This window comes from Podarcis filfolensis, assembly GCF_964270895.1.
Source record: "Podarcis filfolensis genome assembly, chromosome: 2".
Lineage (NCBI taxonomy): Eukaryota > Metazoa > Chordata > Lepidosauria > Squamata > Lacertidae > Podarcis > Podarcis filfolensis.
The window spans coordinates 122,289,490-122,306,980 of record NC_139605.1 but is presented as its reverse complement, the minus strand read 5'-3'; the positions used below and the strand labels follow the sequence as shown (position 1 = coordinate 122,306,980).

The 17,491-nt window shown below is 46.1% G+C and overlaps 1 protein-coding gene across 6 annotated transcripts in view; it reads left to right on the top strand.

The window, feature by feature from the left end:
* TNS2 (tensin 2) overlaps nucleotides 1–17,491 on the top strand; it is a 139,248-nt gene that overhangs the window by 38,089 nt on the left and 83,668 nt on the right. The window contains exon 1 of one of the 6 annotated variants that reach the window (XM_083599725.1): nucleotides 5,794–6,220. The exons of 2 other annotated variants lie outside the window; for them this stretch is intronic. Coding sequence is in view for 2 of the 4 variants with exons in the window: in XM_083599721.1 (XP_083455847.1) it covers nucleotides 6,140–6,220 (81 nt within the window). In the remaining 2 variants the exon portion in view is untranslated. Of the gene's footprint in view, nucleotides 1–5,793; nucleotides 6,221–16,584; nucleotides 16,788–17,491 lie in introns of those variants that run through there. 3 more of the 6 variants (XM_083599721.1, XM_083599724.1, XM_083599726.1) reach the window with 3 other exon arrangements.

Here is a 17,491-nt window from a genome sequence, read left to right as displayed (position 1 = left end):
GTACATTTCACCCCCAAAAAGGTCCTGTCTCTACACCACATTGCAATGGTGGGTATTTTGTTACTGATCTCTCTCACAGAGAGAGACACACACAGACAGTGCCAGCTGCTGGCTTCTGTCACTTAATCACGCTGAACTTAAATGTGTGTGCATTTTCAGCATAACCAAATCCACTGATAAGCCAGTGTGTGGCAGAAGAGGCAGCCAGCCAGGCCAAGTGGGCCCACTGCTTGCTTTCTCGCCTCAGTGGCACTTTGGCTTGTAACAACCTTGCCCCCACAGCTGCCGCTCGCAGGCCGTGGCTGACTCATCTCCATCTCTCTGACCTGGCAAGGCCAAGCTAAGAGTAGCAACTGAGTCTCTTGCTCACTGCTTTTGGCCTGCTCACCTGGTCGGTTTGCCCTCCCCAGCTGTCAAATAATTAGATGTGCTTTTTATTAGCTCTGAGTAATCCCTAAAACGCTCCTTAAAAATGGGAGGAATGCTTTACAACCCTTTTATAGTGGGTGGCTAATAACACTTTCATTTGAGGGCAGCAGGGAGATGGTGAGTTGACTCAAGCGGATCCTGGCATTAATGGTTGGGTAAACACAAAAAGTTGTAAGTGGTGGTTGTGTATATCAGGGCAGGCAGAAGGCCAGTTGGGATCTGATAGAGATCTACTGACAGATCTCTGGGTGATTTGTAGTAAGAGGTTTTGATTCCCAGTTGCTTCACAGTGGTAGCAACGAAATGACGTTTTCCCCACCTAATTTATGCTGCTGAAATGAAGACAACTAACTTGTAGCAGACTTTTCTGCAATGGGATAGTAAGCTGCTCGGTTCAGTTTTGGTGCTGAAGAAAATCTCTAGACTCAGACTATGCTCAGAGGCCACCCTGTTTTTCAGTTCTAATTATAATGTCATTTGTACCGGGCTCTCATTAGTAGAGATTGAGGTTCTATTAAAAATAGGGCTGATCCAACAAGACTTGATGTCTGCCCACAACAGTGTGTACAATTTGTGTTGCTATATAAATGTATGTACAGTGGTACCTCGGGTTACATACGCTTCAGGTTACAGACTCTACTAACCCAGAAATATCACCTCGGGTTAAGAACTTTGCTTCAGGATGAGAACAGAAATCGTGCTCCGGTGGTACGGCGGCAACAGGAGGCCCCATTAGCTAAAGTGGTGCTTCAGGTTAAGAACAGTTTCAGGTTAAGAACAGACCTTCAGAACGAATTAAGTTCTTAACCCGAGGTACCACTGTGTATGAAATCTGCCTCAAGGTAATGTAAGTTCTGCAGCAAGAAAAGCTGGGTGCTGCAGCCTGAATGGCTTGTGCAGATCTGCATATATTTTGCTTATTTTTTGTATAATTTAGTATTGGTTAGTGGTGGGGAAACGGTAAATAAAATGTTATCACGCTTTGACTGATGGAAAGCCTGCCCAGGATCACACACCCCTCCCCACACGCATTTCTAATCAGAAACGTGTTTATCAGGTGCTGCCCATCTGCTGCAATGTTTGTGTTGTTTTTTTAAAAAGAATAAAATAATTCTGTCCTGCAGTAACAAGGAGGCAAGTAGAAGAATCTTAGATGAAGCTGCAGCTGCATTGTCTCCTGCAGCCCTCTCACATTTAAAGATGGAGTGCAAGATTGTGATGTTGCCATATGGTAGGGTTGGGGGAACCTGTGACCCTTCCAGATATTGCGGGACTCCAACTCCCTTCAGCCCCAGCGGACATAGCCAATGATCAGGGATGACGGGAATTGTAGTCAGGCTTTCCATCCTTGCAATATTTATTATTTTTAAAATGAAATTTCATATACTGCCCTTCATCCGAGGGTCACAGGGAGGTTTACAATATAAAAACACAAAAATACAAAATATGGTGATCATGGTTCAGAGGCACTGGTTGCTTCCAGATGTCCTGCTTATTGAGGATTCACCGCAATTAGTTTGCACACAGTTTGGAGGGGAGGTTAGATGATGGTGGCTTTTTATGGAGCATTTGTTCAAATTCCTTTGGAGGGAGATGATACAACATTGCACCAATCAGAGTGGCTGGGTATAAATAATAAAAATAGTATTATCCCTGTCACTTTCCTTATTGCAAAAAGTCCTCTGTTTTTTAGTGTGGGGTGTGTGCCTGTTGCAGAAAAGCTCCAAATCCACTTTCATTGTGCAACCTGAGTTTTGTCAGTATATGATGCTAGGAATACATGCATACATATATATACATAATTTTATTTGTGCGCCACCTTTCCATAGTTAACAACCATGTTCAAGGCGGCTTACAACATGAAAAAATTACATAATTACAAACATAACAAAAGTCATAAACAATAAATAAAACATAAAAAGTACACAACCAAATTAAACAATTTCCACATAAATCACAATAAGATCTAAAATAAAGATACAAAAAATCAATATCACAAACAGCAACAACCTCCTCCCAAACAACCCACCCCTAAGCAATATCCCATTGATTTGGACTTACTAGTCTTTTACAGAAAGGTAGCCGTGTTGGTCTGCCATAGTCAAAACAAAAAAAATTTTTTTCTTTCCAGTAGCACCTTAAAGACCAACTAAGTTAGTTCTTGGTATGAGCTTTCGTGTGCATGCACACTTCGTCAGATACCATTCGTATCTGACGAAGTGTGCATGCACACGAAAGCTCATACCAAGAACTAACTTAGTTGGTCTTTAAGGTGCTACTGGAAAGAAATTTTTTTTTTTTTGTTTTTACTAGTCTTTTGTTACCTAAGGAGGACTCCAGGCGTCTTACATTTAAAAATGTAAGGGAAAGAAAATCGAAAGAGATGAATGTCATAAGCAGATTAACATTTTTGTGATTCCAAACAGCCACTCCCAACAGAACTGAAACCCACCCCAAAAATATTAATATTATTACATTTATATTCCACTTTCCCTCTAAGGTGCTCAAGGTGGCATACAAAAATCTCCCCATCTTATCCTCACAACCCTGTGAGGATATGAGGCTGAGAGGCAGAGACTGTTCCAAGGTCCCCCAGTGGGCTTCATGGCCAAGGAGGGATTTGAACCAGGGTCTCCCAAGTTCCAGTCCAGCACTCTGACCGTGACGCCACACTGACGCTCATGGACACCATCTGGAAGTGCAGTGAGAAAGAGCTTTCAGAGCAGCAGAAGCAAAGATCAAAGGCTGCTGTGGGTCCCACTAGAGGTCAAGTGGTAGAAAAGCAACTCATTTTAAAAGTATTTATTGTGAGTATTAAAAAAAACTTTTTAAAGTGCCTCAACATTGCTATAGCTGTCAAGTCACCAGAGGAGGAAAAGGCATCGTTTGTACAATGCAAAGCCTTTCAATGTAAGACAAGAACTCTTTCAGCCCATGCAGCACGTGAATTGTCCAAGGAGGAGAGACACTTCTGAAGGACAATGAGCACATTTATTTTAATGGAAATTTCTATCCCACTTTCCGCTCCAGCAGCAGAGATGCTCAAACAGTTCACCGTGTGCAGCAGATATGATCAAAAGAAAAAAAAGAGCAGTAATCCCCATCAGTTTAAATAATGAAATAATAACAATTTACCAGACTTTTAAAAAAGCATTAAAAGAACTCAGGAGAGGGAAGGTAAGAGACAGTAACGTAAAACAGCAACGGAGTTAAAAGCTTTGCTGGAATCAAATAAGAGAGCTCATCTGAGAGAGCTCATCTTGTCCTGCGCTTTCCAGGCACAGGGCAGCACCTTTAAGCTCCGGGTCCAAATGATGTTTTTATCCGCGCGCCCCCCCCCCCAAGAAAACTCATGTGTTACTGCTGAATCAGAGCAAATGTCAATCCATAGAAAACCCAATGGCGATTTGCTCCAATTCAGCAATAAGACATAGGTCTTCCTGAAGAAAGTGCCAGGATACAGATCCACACACACAACCAAAACCACAAACCTTTTCGGACATGGAACTTTAAAGCCCGGACCTGACCCTAGAAATGTGACACAAAAGGCAGTCTGGGTAAGTCCAGAGTCTGGGAAGCATGTGTGTGTGACATAGATACTGTGACAGTCCCTTCCAACCCACACCCCATTGGTGGGACCTCTGGCATAGCATTGGGCTCAAAGCTTCACCTGCTCTTGCTCTACCACGGCAGGTGATGCCCCAAATGAGCCTGACTCATTTCCCTCTTCACTGGTGGGACAGCTGCTAATTCAGTGGTGGCTTGTTCTGGCCTTTGGGTGAATTTGGAATGCAATCCTTGCTTTGCCACAGGCTTGGCTCTGGACCTTGGGCATGGTTAAACTTGGATGTGTTTTTTCTATAGGCTGCGTCATGCTAGAATTTGGGACAAAATATAATTACGCTGTTACTTTTTTTCTTTTTCTTTTTGCTGGTTGTTATCCAGGGTTGGCTACAAATAACACCCAGAATTTATAGCTCCATTTCAAACTGGTGTTTGTGTGTTTCATTAGGAAACTTGAAAGGAGGAATGGGTAGCACTGGAGCCGCATGGACGCAAGCTTCTGGTGTGCCAAGAGGGTGCCATTTGGTTATGGAGGTCCGTGGCACTGCGCTTCTAAGTAAAAAGTTGTGAATGTCATGGGTGTGTCCCCCCCCACCTCTCCCCTGCATTGTGACCACATCATCTGTGCCATACTGGCTGCATCCATTTGACCCAGTTCCATGGCAGAAGTTCAGCTTCCTCAAGGCAGCTCTGGTCTGACTCACTTTAACACCCACCCACGGTTGAAAGAGGCCAGCAAAGAACCTTGGAAACATGGAAAAGGCAGACTCTCTTCTCTGGGCAGTGTCTGGTCAGCAGTGTTCTGCCCAGAGAGGAAAAACAGGAGAGAACAGAACTCTTTGCTTTCCCAGTGGGGTATTGTAGTAGTTTCTAAAGCAAAAACCCCTCCATATTATGTGGCCATTGCTTCTCTATATGGAACATTTCCACATGGTCCATAGCTAAACTATGGAATTTGCTGTGATGGCCACCAACTTGGTTGGTTTTAAAAGAGAAGTAGGCAATTTCATGCTGGATTATTCTATCAATGGCCTCTAGTCACAATGGCTTTGTTCTACCTCCACCGTCAGAAGTGGAGGAGAATTCTCTTGCCCTCATATCTTGCATAAGGGCTTCCCATCAGAGTATCTGGTTGGCCACGGTGAGAGCAAGATGCTGATCCAGCAGGGCTCATCTTATATTCTTGCTATTTAGCTATCCGTTACTTATGGCTGAATGCTTCAGTGGCTTACAAGTGTCTCAGCTAAAGGTTTATCAAGCAGCCTTATCTGGGCCTCTGAGGAGCACGGAATGGTCCCTCTATTGACAGATCAGAAGAAAAAGAGGCTTTGTGGAAACGAGAGTCAGTGCTGAGGCAACAGGGCTTGGTCTTTGGGACAGCTGGAGTGCACAGGCCTCGCACTTTCTGGACTGTCGGCTGAATCTCCCTTCAGCATTGTAACGGGTATAGTGTAAGTGTTGGGCTCGGGGCACTCCAGCCCTCCCAAGGAGCAAACCGATGCCTTCAAATCAGAACCTGTTGGATAGTTCCACACTGTGGCTTGCTTGCCTCTGGTTGCATCTGCATCATACATTTAAAACACCTTTCCCTCTCCCCCACCAAAAATTCATGGGAACTATGATTTGTTACGGGTGCTGGGAGTTGTAGCTCCGTGAGGGGTCAACTACAGCTCCCACAATTCTTTGTGCTTTATATGTATGGTGTGCTTAGTAGCCTCTGCCCCTTTTGAGTGCCTCTGCCAGACACTTTCCCATCCCTGGCTTCAAGGGGTGACCTGGGCTCCTCTGTTTCTCTGCCAGGCCCAGCTGTCCCTCCTTCCCGGTCCATCCTTTTCCATTACCTCCGCGCAAAGGGAAGGAGCTATTGTGTGGCAGGAAACAGCAGCTCCCTGCCTGCCCGCCTGATCTCGCAGCCCAGCCTTGGCTCCTGCCTCATTGTTTCCAGCTCCACATCCTCCTCTTTCACACACTCCCAAGGGCTGAGCTGGTTTGGGAAGCTGGATAAAGCAGATCCACCACAGCCACGGATGCCGTGAGTCGGGGCAGACCCCGTCCCTCTCATGCGGATTTGTTCTCAGCAATGCCGACCTGACAGTGTTTCCAAGGCAATTGTGGGATTAATGTGCCGTCACCATCATCTGTAACCATGAAGCCCCGAAACACCATGGACACTCTTCTGAGAGTGCTGGGAAGAAGAGAGAGCACCCGAGTACCAAGTGGCCGCCGGGTAGGTGTACAACAGAGACGGAGGGTAGACACTGCAAGGGGAAGAGAGAAAAGGCGAGGCGGGCTTTTCTTGCAAGCTGTCCAAAGTCTCTGAGGTCACTTCCAGGTGGCCCATTTATTGAGTATTCATCCTGATCTGTTTGCATAAGTTTGCGTAGACTTAGGCTGTGGATACACCATGCATTTAAAGCTCATGGCTTCTCCCAATGAATCTTGGGAACTGTAGTTTGTTAAAGTGCTTTAAATGTATGGTGCATATGCTGCCTTGGATTATTTATTGAGCATTCATTATGTTTTTGTTTCCAGAGAGGTTATATGATGCCGCATCAAGCAATTATTACCACACATTTTTCAGTGTGTTTCCCTATTGCTTTCCTTATTGCAAAAAGTCAGGGTGGGGGGCAGGGTTGTTGCACAAGCATGCCAAATTGGTTTTAATTGCACAACCTGAATTTGCTGGCATGCCACTGAATTCTACCCCCCAAATAGCGACAGTCTGGAAGCCCCTGTTGTGCATCTGATGAAATAGGCTGCAGCCTGCGAAAGCTCATGGCAGGGTGAATCAGTTAGGGCCAAACAACACATTTTAATAAACTTTTTAGAAAGCATACTTCTTGAAGAAAAAACAGCTTCAGGGTCCCGAGGGGCAAGGTTCAGCTTTGTGGTGGGCACTTGCCCTGCATACCCAGGTAAGACTAGGAGTATTCCCGGTCTGAAACAGTGTAGACTGTGCTGGATGACCACTGGTCTGACAGTAAAAACCAACTTCCTCTGTTCCCCGCTCCAGAAGGTGCTCCTGATCTAGGAAACCCCACACTGGTTTCCTACAAACACCCCCTACCCCAACTTCTGCTTTCCCCCATGCAGTTTGCTGCAAAAGAATTTCTGTCTCTCTCTTCAGAAAACTATGAAAAGAATCTGTTTTGCTTGTTTTTTCTTCTTCTTCAGCTGACTTAACGTGACTACTCTTCTGGAGTATGAAGAAATATTTCCCCCTTCTTAAAATTAAGGGCAGTTGACTTTAGTTTAATTTTTTGTTCTCCTTGGTACTGCAAGGGACCTAATGAAACTAAATTACTGGGGGCTGAGAGGTTTGTCTGATTGATAGTGCTCAGAAGCTTAGGAACCAATTTTGACATTTGCTTTTTATTGACACAGATCTTAAAATCCCAGATGCCAGATGGGTGAGAGCTGGTTGGCCAAATACCACAGCAGCCTGTTTGAGCCATTTCTGAACATGCATCTTCAGCATGGAGCAGCCCTGTTTCCTCTTTCACTCTCTTTCTAAAGTGCTCTGGGAGGAGGCAGCTTCCTATGACCCCATGTCTGATTTTGAAGTGCGTACTCTGGCATGGCAGTGATACAAAAACAGCTCTGGTTCAGTCACGGGATTTCCATGATGCCAAGCGATGATGGCTTGCCCACACTGAAGGCACCATCAGAGATCAAATCCCCGCAGGTGGGACACAGCCCCCTCTCACCTTTGCAAACACAGAATTAGTTCACGCTGCCAGTTTGCACATACACGTGCAAGCCCTGAAGTGTAGAGAAAGCAAGTGATGGTGTGTGTAAACCATCCCTAGGATGTGGGTCCTGTGTTGGATTTGAGGACACAGCTACCACCTGCCCTCACACACCCCATTTTTTGCCTAAAGTACACAGGGACATCGGAAGTTGCCTTATACAGTGGTACCTCGGGTTACAGACACTTCAGGTTACAGACGCTTCAGGTTACAGACTCCGCTAACCCAGAAATAGTACCTTGGGTTAAGAACTTTGCTTCAGTATGAGAACAGAAATCGCGTGGCGGCAGCAGGAGGCCCCATTAGCTAAAGTGGTGCTTCGGGTTAAGAACAGTTTCAGGTTAAGAACGGACCTCCGGAACGAATTAAGTACTTAACCCGAGGTACCACTGTACTGAGTCAGACCATTGATCCATCTTGTGAGGGGCTGAGGAAGCAGCAGCAGCAGCAGACATTTTGTTCACAGGCTTATTTTAAAATGTTTTTCCACCAAGAGTTCATTAGGCATGGCCTTTCTCCCCTGGCAGGGAAATCTTCTAGCCAGCGTTCCAGAAGATCTGGGAATGCTGAGTAAACAGGAAATGAGACTGCAAATCTAGGCTGGTTTAGCTCCTTCTGAAATGACCCTAAGGGCGCAGCCATCCAATCACACACACACAGCAGTTGCTTTTGGTTGACCATTGGTCAGCTTTGTGGCCCTTTGTGGAGAGGCTATGTGAGACCTGAGTGCAGTTTTCACAAGTGTGGCTACTGTGAATGATGCAGCTGTGCCGGGGCAGCTCCCGTGTGCGAGGCTTTGCATGAGTCAGTTGTGGCAGGTGCAGGATGGGAGGAGGAGCCCAACCCTCTCCCTGTCAAGAGTCCCCCTGTCTTTGCACTAGTGCAATATTGTAGTTAGGTGCCAGCTGGGTTCTTGGATCAGAGGAGCTAGTGGTAGGGACTCCCAGCTTCTTGGTGTCGCTGTAGGAGCTTGCAGAAGGAGAAAGCTCCTGGGCAGCTATCACTGCTGATGGCCAGAGTGTCACATTGCAACTACCAGTTTGGTTGAGGTCAGATGGCACAAGGGGACAACTGGAGTCGTGGTTCCAGGCAGCTGCAGATTCTAGCATGACCCCTAAGACTGAGCAATGACCTAGGCAGAGGCAGAGGTTTGCTCCTCTGTGCCTTTTAATGCATATGTGCTTGGCTCCTTACATACAACCTTCCTGGGTTTCTCCAGGCTATTGGCTCTGACAGTTGCAGCCACAAGATTCAAGGATTATTCTGGGGAAAGGAGCACTGAGGGAAAACTTGTATGGGCTGAGCAGACTTAGGCCATACATTTTAAGCATGAGGCTTCCTGCAAAGAATCCTGAGAACTGTAGTTTGTTCAGGGTGCTGGGAATTGTAACTTTGTGAGGATCTACAAGTAAACAAATGAAGCAAAGATGTTCCCTGCATGTTGATGCTAAGGCTGCCAAATGATTAAATATATTTAATCTTCATGGATGAATTGAACTGTTGGCTGATTAATATACATTGCTGCATATTGCAAGACCTCAATGAAGATGCCTTTGGTAGGCCATTTCATATTTTAGCATGGCAACAAACCAGGCTGCATTTACCCCTTGAGTGTTCATTTGACAGAGTGCAGCCTGTCTTGGCTCTGTGGTGAGAGTAGGCCCAGTGGCCCATTGGTTAGAACTCAACACCACACAAATGTTCCATCAGAGCAAACATTGCAGTTGCTAGATGCAACAGTCCTCCTCCTCCCTCGGGGAGTGCAAGGGGAGAGGAGAGAAGGGAAGGCCCATTTGTGAGCTGGAGTCCCTGTGCAGAACTATCACTGATGGGCTGCATTAGGTGAATCCCACTCATTGTATGTTAGAGTTATGATTTTCATCTTTTAAGTGTATGCTTATAAGCCATATTATGTGAAGTGGGAAGTATGCCCTTGGAGAACCTGCAAGAAGCAGTTTCTCTTGGGCTGAAAATGCTGACATTTCATAACTTTCATTGGCTGGGTTTGGATGCAGACCAGAAGGGAAATCCTTCTTTACATTTCTTTTTCAACTGATCTGGGACAGGAAGGCTGGCACTGGCACAGCTGTGTGGCCAGAGCTGCTGGTCCGGGGATTTTTGCTTCTTGTCAGGTTTACCAGTTAATTGAGAGGGTGTGTGCGTGTGTCAGGATTTTAATCTGTGATTAATCGATTAATGTTGTAATCCTAAACATGCTTATTGGAACTCAGTGACACTTTAAAAAAAAACATGCATAGGATACTGCTACCTGGTTGGAGTCCTATGCACACCTCCAGGCAGCCTGATGAATTCAGCATTCATTCTGATTTGCTTCCACAAAGCTTATATGGTGGTTAGACTATGGGGCTGTCCATACCTGGGTTTAATGTGGTTTGGGAATGCCTTGTATCTCCTTTAATTTTCCCTCATTCATGTAGACCACATAACACCAGTCTTGAAAGACCTACATTGGCTCCCAGTACGTTTCCGAGCACAATTCAAAGTATTGGTGCTGACCTTTAAAGCCCTAAACGGCCTCGGTCCAGTATACCTGAAGGAGTGTCTCCACCCCCATCGTTCTGCCCGGACACTGAGGTCCAGCTCCGAGGGCCTTCTGGCGGTTCCCTCACTGCGAGAAGCCAAGTTACAGGGAACCAGGCAGAGGGCCTTCTTGGTAGTGGTGCCCGCCCTGTGGAACGCCCTCCCACCAGATGTCAAACAGAACAACAACTACCAGACTTTTAGAAGACATCTGAAGGCAGCTCTGTTTAGGGAAGCTTTTAATGTTTGATGCATTACGGTATTTTAACTTTTTGTTAGAAGCCGCCCAGAGTGGCTGGGGAATAATAATAATAATAATAATAATAATAATAATAATAATAATAATAATTATTATTATTATTTATTATGCTGTTCTCATCCAGATATTGCTGTCCTTCATTTTCTACTCCCTAAATCCAGAGATTCCCTATGCTTTGAAAAATCTGACTAAGAAAGCTACATCAATTGCATAGGGACACTCCAGATTTGGGGAGGAAAAAGTAGTTGGAGGAAAATGTCACATGGAGATAAAGGAGACACAGATGGTTCACAATCCACATTAAACCTAGCTATGGATGGACCCTTAGTCCAGTATTTATTGAGCATTCATCCTGATTTGCTTTCAGGGTGTTTACACATATTTCCATTAATTATTCATCCCACACTTTTCAGTGCATTTTCCAGTCACCTTCCAAACCACAAAGGAGCCCTCCAGGTTACCTATTTATTGTTTGCTTGCCCTGGTTTGCTTGCAAAAGGCTTACACAGAAATTGGACTACTGTATATCTAGTCAATATTGAGCATTAATTTTTATTTGTTTGTGGGACAGTTATATGACAATGAACATTCATCTTGCTTTCATCCTGATTTGCTTGTGGGATGTTTGCACATCTTCCTGTTAGTCGTTTGTTCATCCCATTCTTTTCAAATGTGTTTCCCTTGCAACTGTTGTTGCTTTCCCAAAAGCCAGGTTCTTTTTAAGCAAGTGGATTAGTTGCCCCAGGGCCACAGAGCGCTTTAATCTACTTTAGATGTGCAAACCTAATGTTCCAGTAGGTGCTTGTATTCTCCCTGAAAACATGAGTAAGATTGAGCTGGAAAGGTGGCCAGCCCGACTACTTATTACGTATTGAAATTGTAAAATCCTCTCACCGATCACTCTGCCATTGTGGTAGCTGTTTCTGAACAATTATGTTGAATTTCCTGGGAATGTAATTAAAGTGACAGTCTTTCAGACAGACTTCCAAGGCTTTGATTTAGGCTTCATGTGCAAAACATGGGGTTTTGCTTAACCAGCAATTTGATGCATAGGGTTTTGAAGCCAAAGAAAAGAAGACATTTCCAGGTTCTTAAAGACATTCCCACATGCTCACTAGCTCATTCCAAGCAGTGCTGGGAAACCTACACCAGGGGAAAGAGGTGGGTGGGTGAGAACCAGGAAATGACAATAATCATAAAGCAGGAAAGGGAAATGGACTCTCTTGGTTTTCCTTTTTTGTGATGAGATATATGGGGGTGGGGTTATTTCCAGCAAACTGATCTGCAGGGCACAATGAAGCAAGCAGAATTTAGTTTTGTTCTCAAACTGTCAGCTGTGCTGGGGAAGCGGTTTTAAAAGCACTGATATCTTGACAGATCCTTAAAATAAATAAAAAAAGTCCTGTTCCTGACCTCTGGAGCCCAGCCTGCTATTCTTAAGCCTTGACCAATTCCCATCTGGTTTCCTGAGTTATGGAACACTCTGTTCTGCTGGGTGGGAACCTCCCATCCCTTGCAAAGCTCTGCAGCAACGCAGAAGGAGGTCAGAGATAATGTGCTGTAGGTCCCCATGAATTAGCTGATTGTCATAGATAGGACATACGTACATAGTCTTGGCTCACTCTGCAGCAGGAGCTGGGGACCTCAGGCCTTGTGCAGGATTATGGTCAATGCAGCTCTCTTTTTCTGGCCCCCAGGATTCTCCCCCTCACAAGCCCTGCTCTGCATCCTCCCTGAGTTTATTTTGCCTGGCTGGAATAAGTAATTGAGCTCTGATAAATGCCTCTTGTTTGCCTGGATGAAGAACTGTAAGAGTGTGTGTGTGGAACAAATCAACAAAGTTAAACTTGCATAGCTGTTGCTCTACTCACTTTTGCCTCTGGCTCCTTCCATCGCTGGCATGGATGTTGCCCTCAGGGTAAAAAAGGTCTCCCCACCCCTGCTCTGGAGGATCTGTGGCTCTGGTCAGCAACTCGGTTTTTTGGAAGGCTACTTTGAGAAGAGCCCATCTCCCATTGTGGCCAGATTGCTCACTGGGGCAAGACGGTTTGAGCATATTACCCCTGGCTGCCTATTAGTTTCCAGGTGCAATTAAATGGCTCCGAACCGCTGTTTCTCAAGGACTGCCTCTACCCATATAAACCAACCTGGACTCTGCATTCATTATCTGAGGCTCTTCTTTGGGTGCCTCCTCCATGTGACATCTGGATGGCAGCAACACGAGAACGGGGCTTTTGTGTAGCCCCCCCCCCCCCCCCAGTTTGTGGAATGCTCTCCCCTTCATTATATATCTTTAGGTGCCAGGCATACACGTTCCTCTTCAACCAGGCCTTGGGCTGATTGATATTCTATAGTCTTTTAAATGTGTTTGTGGGATGGGGAGCTATTATTTTGTTGTTTTAACTATTTATTTGTGCTTTTAACCTGCATTTTTACCATATGAACTGCCATGAGATATTGTGATGATGGGCGGTATATTTTATTTTATTTTAGTGGTTGCCAAGCAAATCCTATCTCTATATAACTGCCTCACAAACAAATCAAAATAGTCAATTAAGTTGAGATGCAGTCTTAAAGGTAAAGGGACCCCTCACCATTAGGTCCAGTCGTGACCGACTCTGGGGTTGTGGTGCTCATCTCGCTTTATTGGCCAAGGGAGTCGGCGTACAGCTTCCAGATCATGTGGCCAGCATGACTAAGCCGCTTCTGGCGAACCAGAGCAGTGCACGGAAACGCCGGTTACCTTCCCGCCGGAGCAGAACCTATTTATCTACTTGCACTTTGACATGCTTTCAAACTGCTAGGTTGGCAGGAGCAGGGACCAAGCAACGGGACCCAACATCGGGAGCTCACACCGCCGCGGGGATTCGAACCGGGGATTCGAACCGCAAGTTCTAGGCTGTGTGGTTTAACCCACAGCACCACCCGCTTCCCTTAAGAGATGCAGTCTTAGGGGTGCACAAAAATCATACCTCTCCACTCTGGCTAGAAGCCAAGGCTCCAGTGGGCCACTTGGTGGAGGAATCTGGTTGCTGGCAAGGGCCGTCGCAGCAGTCCTGCAGGGGCCCCTCAGTTGGCCAGGCAAACTTTTTTAGTGTCTGGTCCATGGCGTCTCCTGGCTTCCGAGGTGCCAGTCCATCTACTTGCAAAGGGTCAAGGTTGCCTAGGTCTGCCTCTGCCTCTACATGAACTTTTGTGCAAGCTAATCGGGATGAATGCTCAATAAATTGGTTGTCTGGAGGAGCATGAAGTGAGTTTCTCAGAGGCTTCTGCAGCTGGGGCCTCAGACAGCTTCCAGACAGTCACTATTTTGTGTGCAGGATTCAAGTCTCATAACAGCAAGTTCAAATTATGCAATTAAAACAGATTTGGCTTTCCTTCGTAACAACAACAACAAATTATTATTAATAGTAGAAGTAGTAGTAGTAGTAGTTACTTATATCCTGCCCATCTGGCCAGGTTTCCCCAGCCACTCTGGGTGGCTCCCAACAGAATATTAAAAATAGAATCAAACATTAAAAACTTCCCTTAACAGGGAATCTGCCTTCAGGTGTCTTCTAAAAGTCAGATAGTTGTTTATTTCCTTGACATCTGATGGGAGGGCGTTCCACAGGGTGGGCGCCACTACCAAGAAGGTTCTCTGCCTGGTTCCCTGTAACCTCACTTCTCGTAGTGAGCGAACCACCAGAAGGCCCTCAGAACTGGACTTCAGTGTCCGGGCTGAATGATGTGGGTGGATACGCTCTTTCAAGGTATACTGGGCCAAGGCCGTTTAGAGCTTTAAAGGGCAGCACCAACACTTGGAATTGCTCGGAAATGTACTGGGAGCCAATGTAGGTCTTTCAGGAACCATGTTATAGGGTCTTGGCGGCCACTCACATGCTATTTGTAGTAAAGAAAGTGGGATAAAGAGATGCGCTGCAAAGTGTGGAATAACAATTGCTCAGTTTGATGTGTAACCTCCCTGCAAACAAACCATGATGATGCTGACAGTGGTGTTGCATCCTTTGCTGGTGCCCGGGGTGTGCATGCATACATGTGCGCACGCTGGGCAGGACTGGGGGCAGAGCATGGAGGGTAAACAAAATCCACCACGCCAGCCCAGCCCTTGCCGCCAACACTGCAAGGTGGGCACTGGGCCTGGAGGGGTCACGGGGCTGCGCTACGCCGCCTGCCTGCCTGCCTGCCTGCACAGGGGGGAACCCAACTGGCTGGCGCAGCGCTTGGCGGCTGCATCCCCCCCAACACTGGCCAGGTGGTCATTCAGTGAGTGGGCCGGGGGTGTGGCAGCAAAACCAGACTGGGCTCTGGGTCCCAGAGACCCCTGCTAGCAGATAGGGCAGGGCGGGGTTCCTTGTGGGGGGCATCAGGTTTGCAACCCCTCAAAATTCTGTGCCTGGGGCTATACCCCCCCTCCCCCTTCCCATGCTACATCCCTGGATGCACTCATGTGGCTAGTCTGCTAGAGAAAAATTAGGGGCCTCCAGACACCCTTTCTCTCGTGCCTTCAGGATTATTTGTACTCATTATGGGGTTGGGGGGTCATATGCAACCCTGCTTTTGATCCTGTTTACGCCTCTAAAATTTGGTGGGCAGGCATACTGCTTCATTTCCGCTCAGGGCACGTCCTGCGGCTTCCTGCTGAAATCCCATCACTTCTCATCCCGCAAATGTTCGTTCTCTCTCTCTCTCTCTCTGTGTGTGTGTGTGTGTGTGTTTATTTTTGTAACACTTTCGTTGTACTGTAGTGCAAAGGTGCCCCTCCTGATGGCAATAATATGTAACACTGGAGAATCATTGCAGAACTAATAAAACAGAATGATGCATGGATGGTCCAGAATAAATTCATCACTGATGCATCCACTGCTATTGCATCTGTGACACGTAGAATTATATACTCAGCCTGGAGGGCCCTGTAAAAGAAACCAAATGCCACCACCACTCCCATGAAATGTTTTACTGGGTGGATAAAGAAAACACCAGCTAGATTTCTGGCGTCTGCCACCTTTTATTCCTTTGATAGGTTCAGTATTGCTCTACTTTCTATCCTTCCTGACTGCCTGGGGGAGGGGCAGAGGAAACTGGAGTTATTCACACGTTTAAGAGTTGTTTGAGCATTGGGTTGGTTTCAGAGTCCTCATCCCGCACACATCATTTCCGCCAAATTTCCAATTCCTTAATTTGTGCCCTTTGCACTAATCTTTCTTGCCCCGAGGGAAGAAGGGCGTGCACAACACAAGTCAGTCATGTGCTTTTGCCCTCAGGCCCTGCTTGTGGTCTTCCCATAGGCACCTGGTTGGCCACTGTGAGAACAGGATGCTGGGCTAGATGGGCCATTGGCCTCATCCAGCAGGGTTTTTCCTTCTGTTCTGAGGAATCCGACCGTTGGTTTCCTCAGGGCATTTGCCGTGCACTTTGAGTGGCAGCCGCTCTCCAGGGTCTCAGGTGGAGAAGGTTCTCCCCAGCACTGCTACCCAACGTACTTTTAACTGGAGATGCCAGAGATTGGACCACTTACAGTTGAAACATGCGCTGTACCATTGAGTCACCTCCCTTGATGCCTTCCTGCTTCCATCTATTCCCAGTCTGAATAGCCACCTCCATCCCCTTCAAAGCTCACTTCCTGAGCCTTGCCATACCATTCTGGATTCTTAATAATAATAACAACAATAGGATTTTCAATTTTCAATTATTTTTCTAGGAAATGCATTACAGTATAACAATATGAACAATAAAAACATGAGTCATGTGAGTTACAGAGTCAATGTGTTGTCATATTCCCAAATACGCCTCCAGAGTTTAACTCGCCATACAATGAAAAGGTTCTGCTAAGGCTGTCTTTTAATTTCCATAACTTACCCAGAATGTAAGATTTCTGTTCCTTTGGCACCAGATTTGGATTGGTGTGCATAGCAGTGTAAACACAACCCTTCACATGACTGGGATGTTGTGTAGCTGGGGAAAGCACCTCTCAACTGGCACACAATAGCGGGCAGTCATTGCGCGGCACTGTGTGGCTGAGTCAGTGAGTAAACATGTTGTTCTGGACTCACTGAGTGCAAGGAAGGAGGGGGAATGGATGCTGCAGCAGCTCCTTGTGGGCCCTGATTATGTAAGAGTCACTGCCCAGCCAGTTCCTGCTTTGGTGAACCTCCTTGCCCGCCGGCAGAGGCTGTGGCCAGGACCAGCCCACCATCCAAACAGATGGTTTCCTTCCCCAGCTTGGTGCAGATTTCAGCATGTTGGTAAGAGATACTAGGTACCTGATTTTGCCATTGCAAAGATGCCTAGCTGTGTTGTGTGTGTCTGTGTGTGTCTGTGTGTATGCGTTTGTATATGTGCATATTAGGATGGAAGAACCGGCCCATTTTGTTTTTCTGTGTCTCGTTTTCCCAGTCTAAAGTTTGGTTCTCCACATTTCTGCAGCAATTTGTGATTTATTTATTTAATTTTCATGAGCATGAAAAATAAATAACCAGCATTTTCGTGCAAATTTCTTGATATAAACATTTTTTTTTGTATGTGGTTTGATGTACACCCTTGTGCAAACATTTTCCCCATGTATATGCATTTTTGTGACAGTGGTTGGACAAGTGCATTGTAAAGTTCAGACAAGTGTGCATGTCGGGAAGTGCAAATTTGGAAGATTCTCCTTTAAAAATGAACGGAATTGAATCCCCCCATCTCTAGAATGCACAGTTTCCGCATTTTAATGACGCTTTCAAAGGTTCCTGACCCAGTCCCTTTGGTTCACTTTTTGCACTTGTGTGCACACTGTAAGGGCTGTTTAGTCCATTACACTGAGGAAAAACCAGAAGATGTACCAGGGCTTAATTCTTCCAATGGCAGAATTTTCATTCCATGAGTTCATGGATGAATGGATGCCAGTTGCAAAGGGTGGCATCCAGCAAAGTAGTTGCACCAGCGTAACAACTTCTGCCCATGCAGG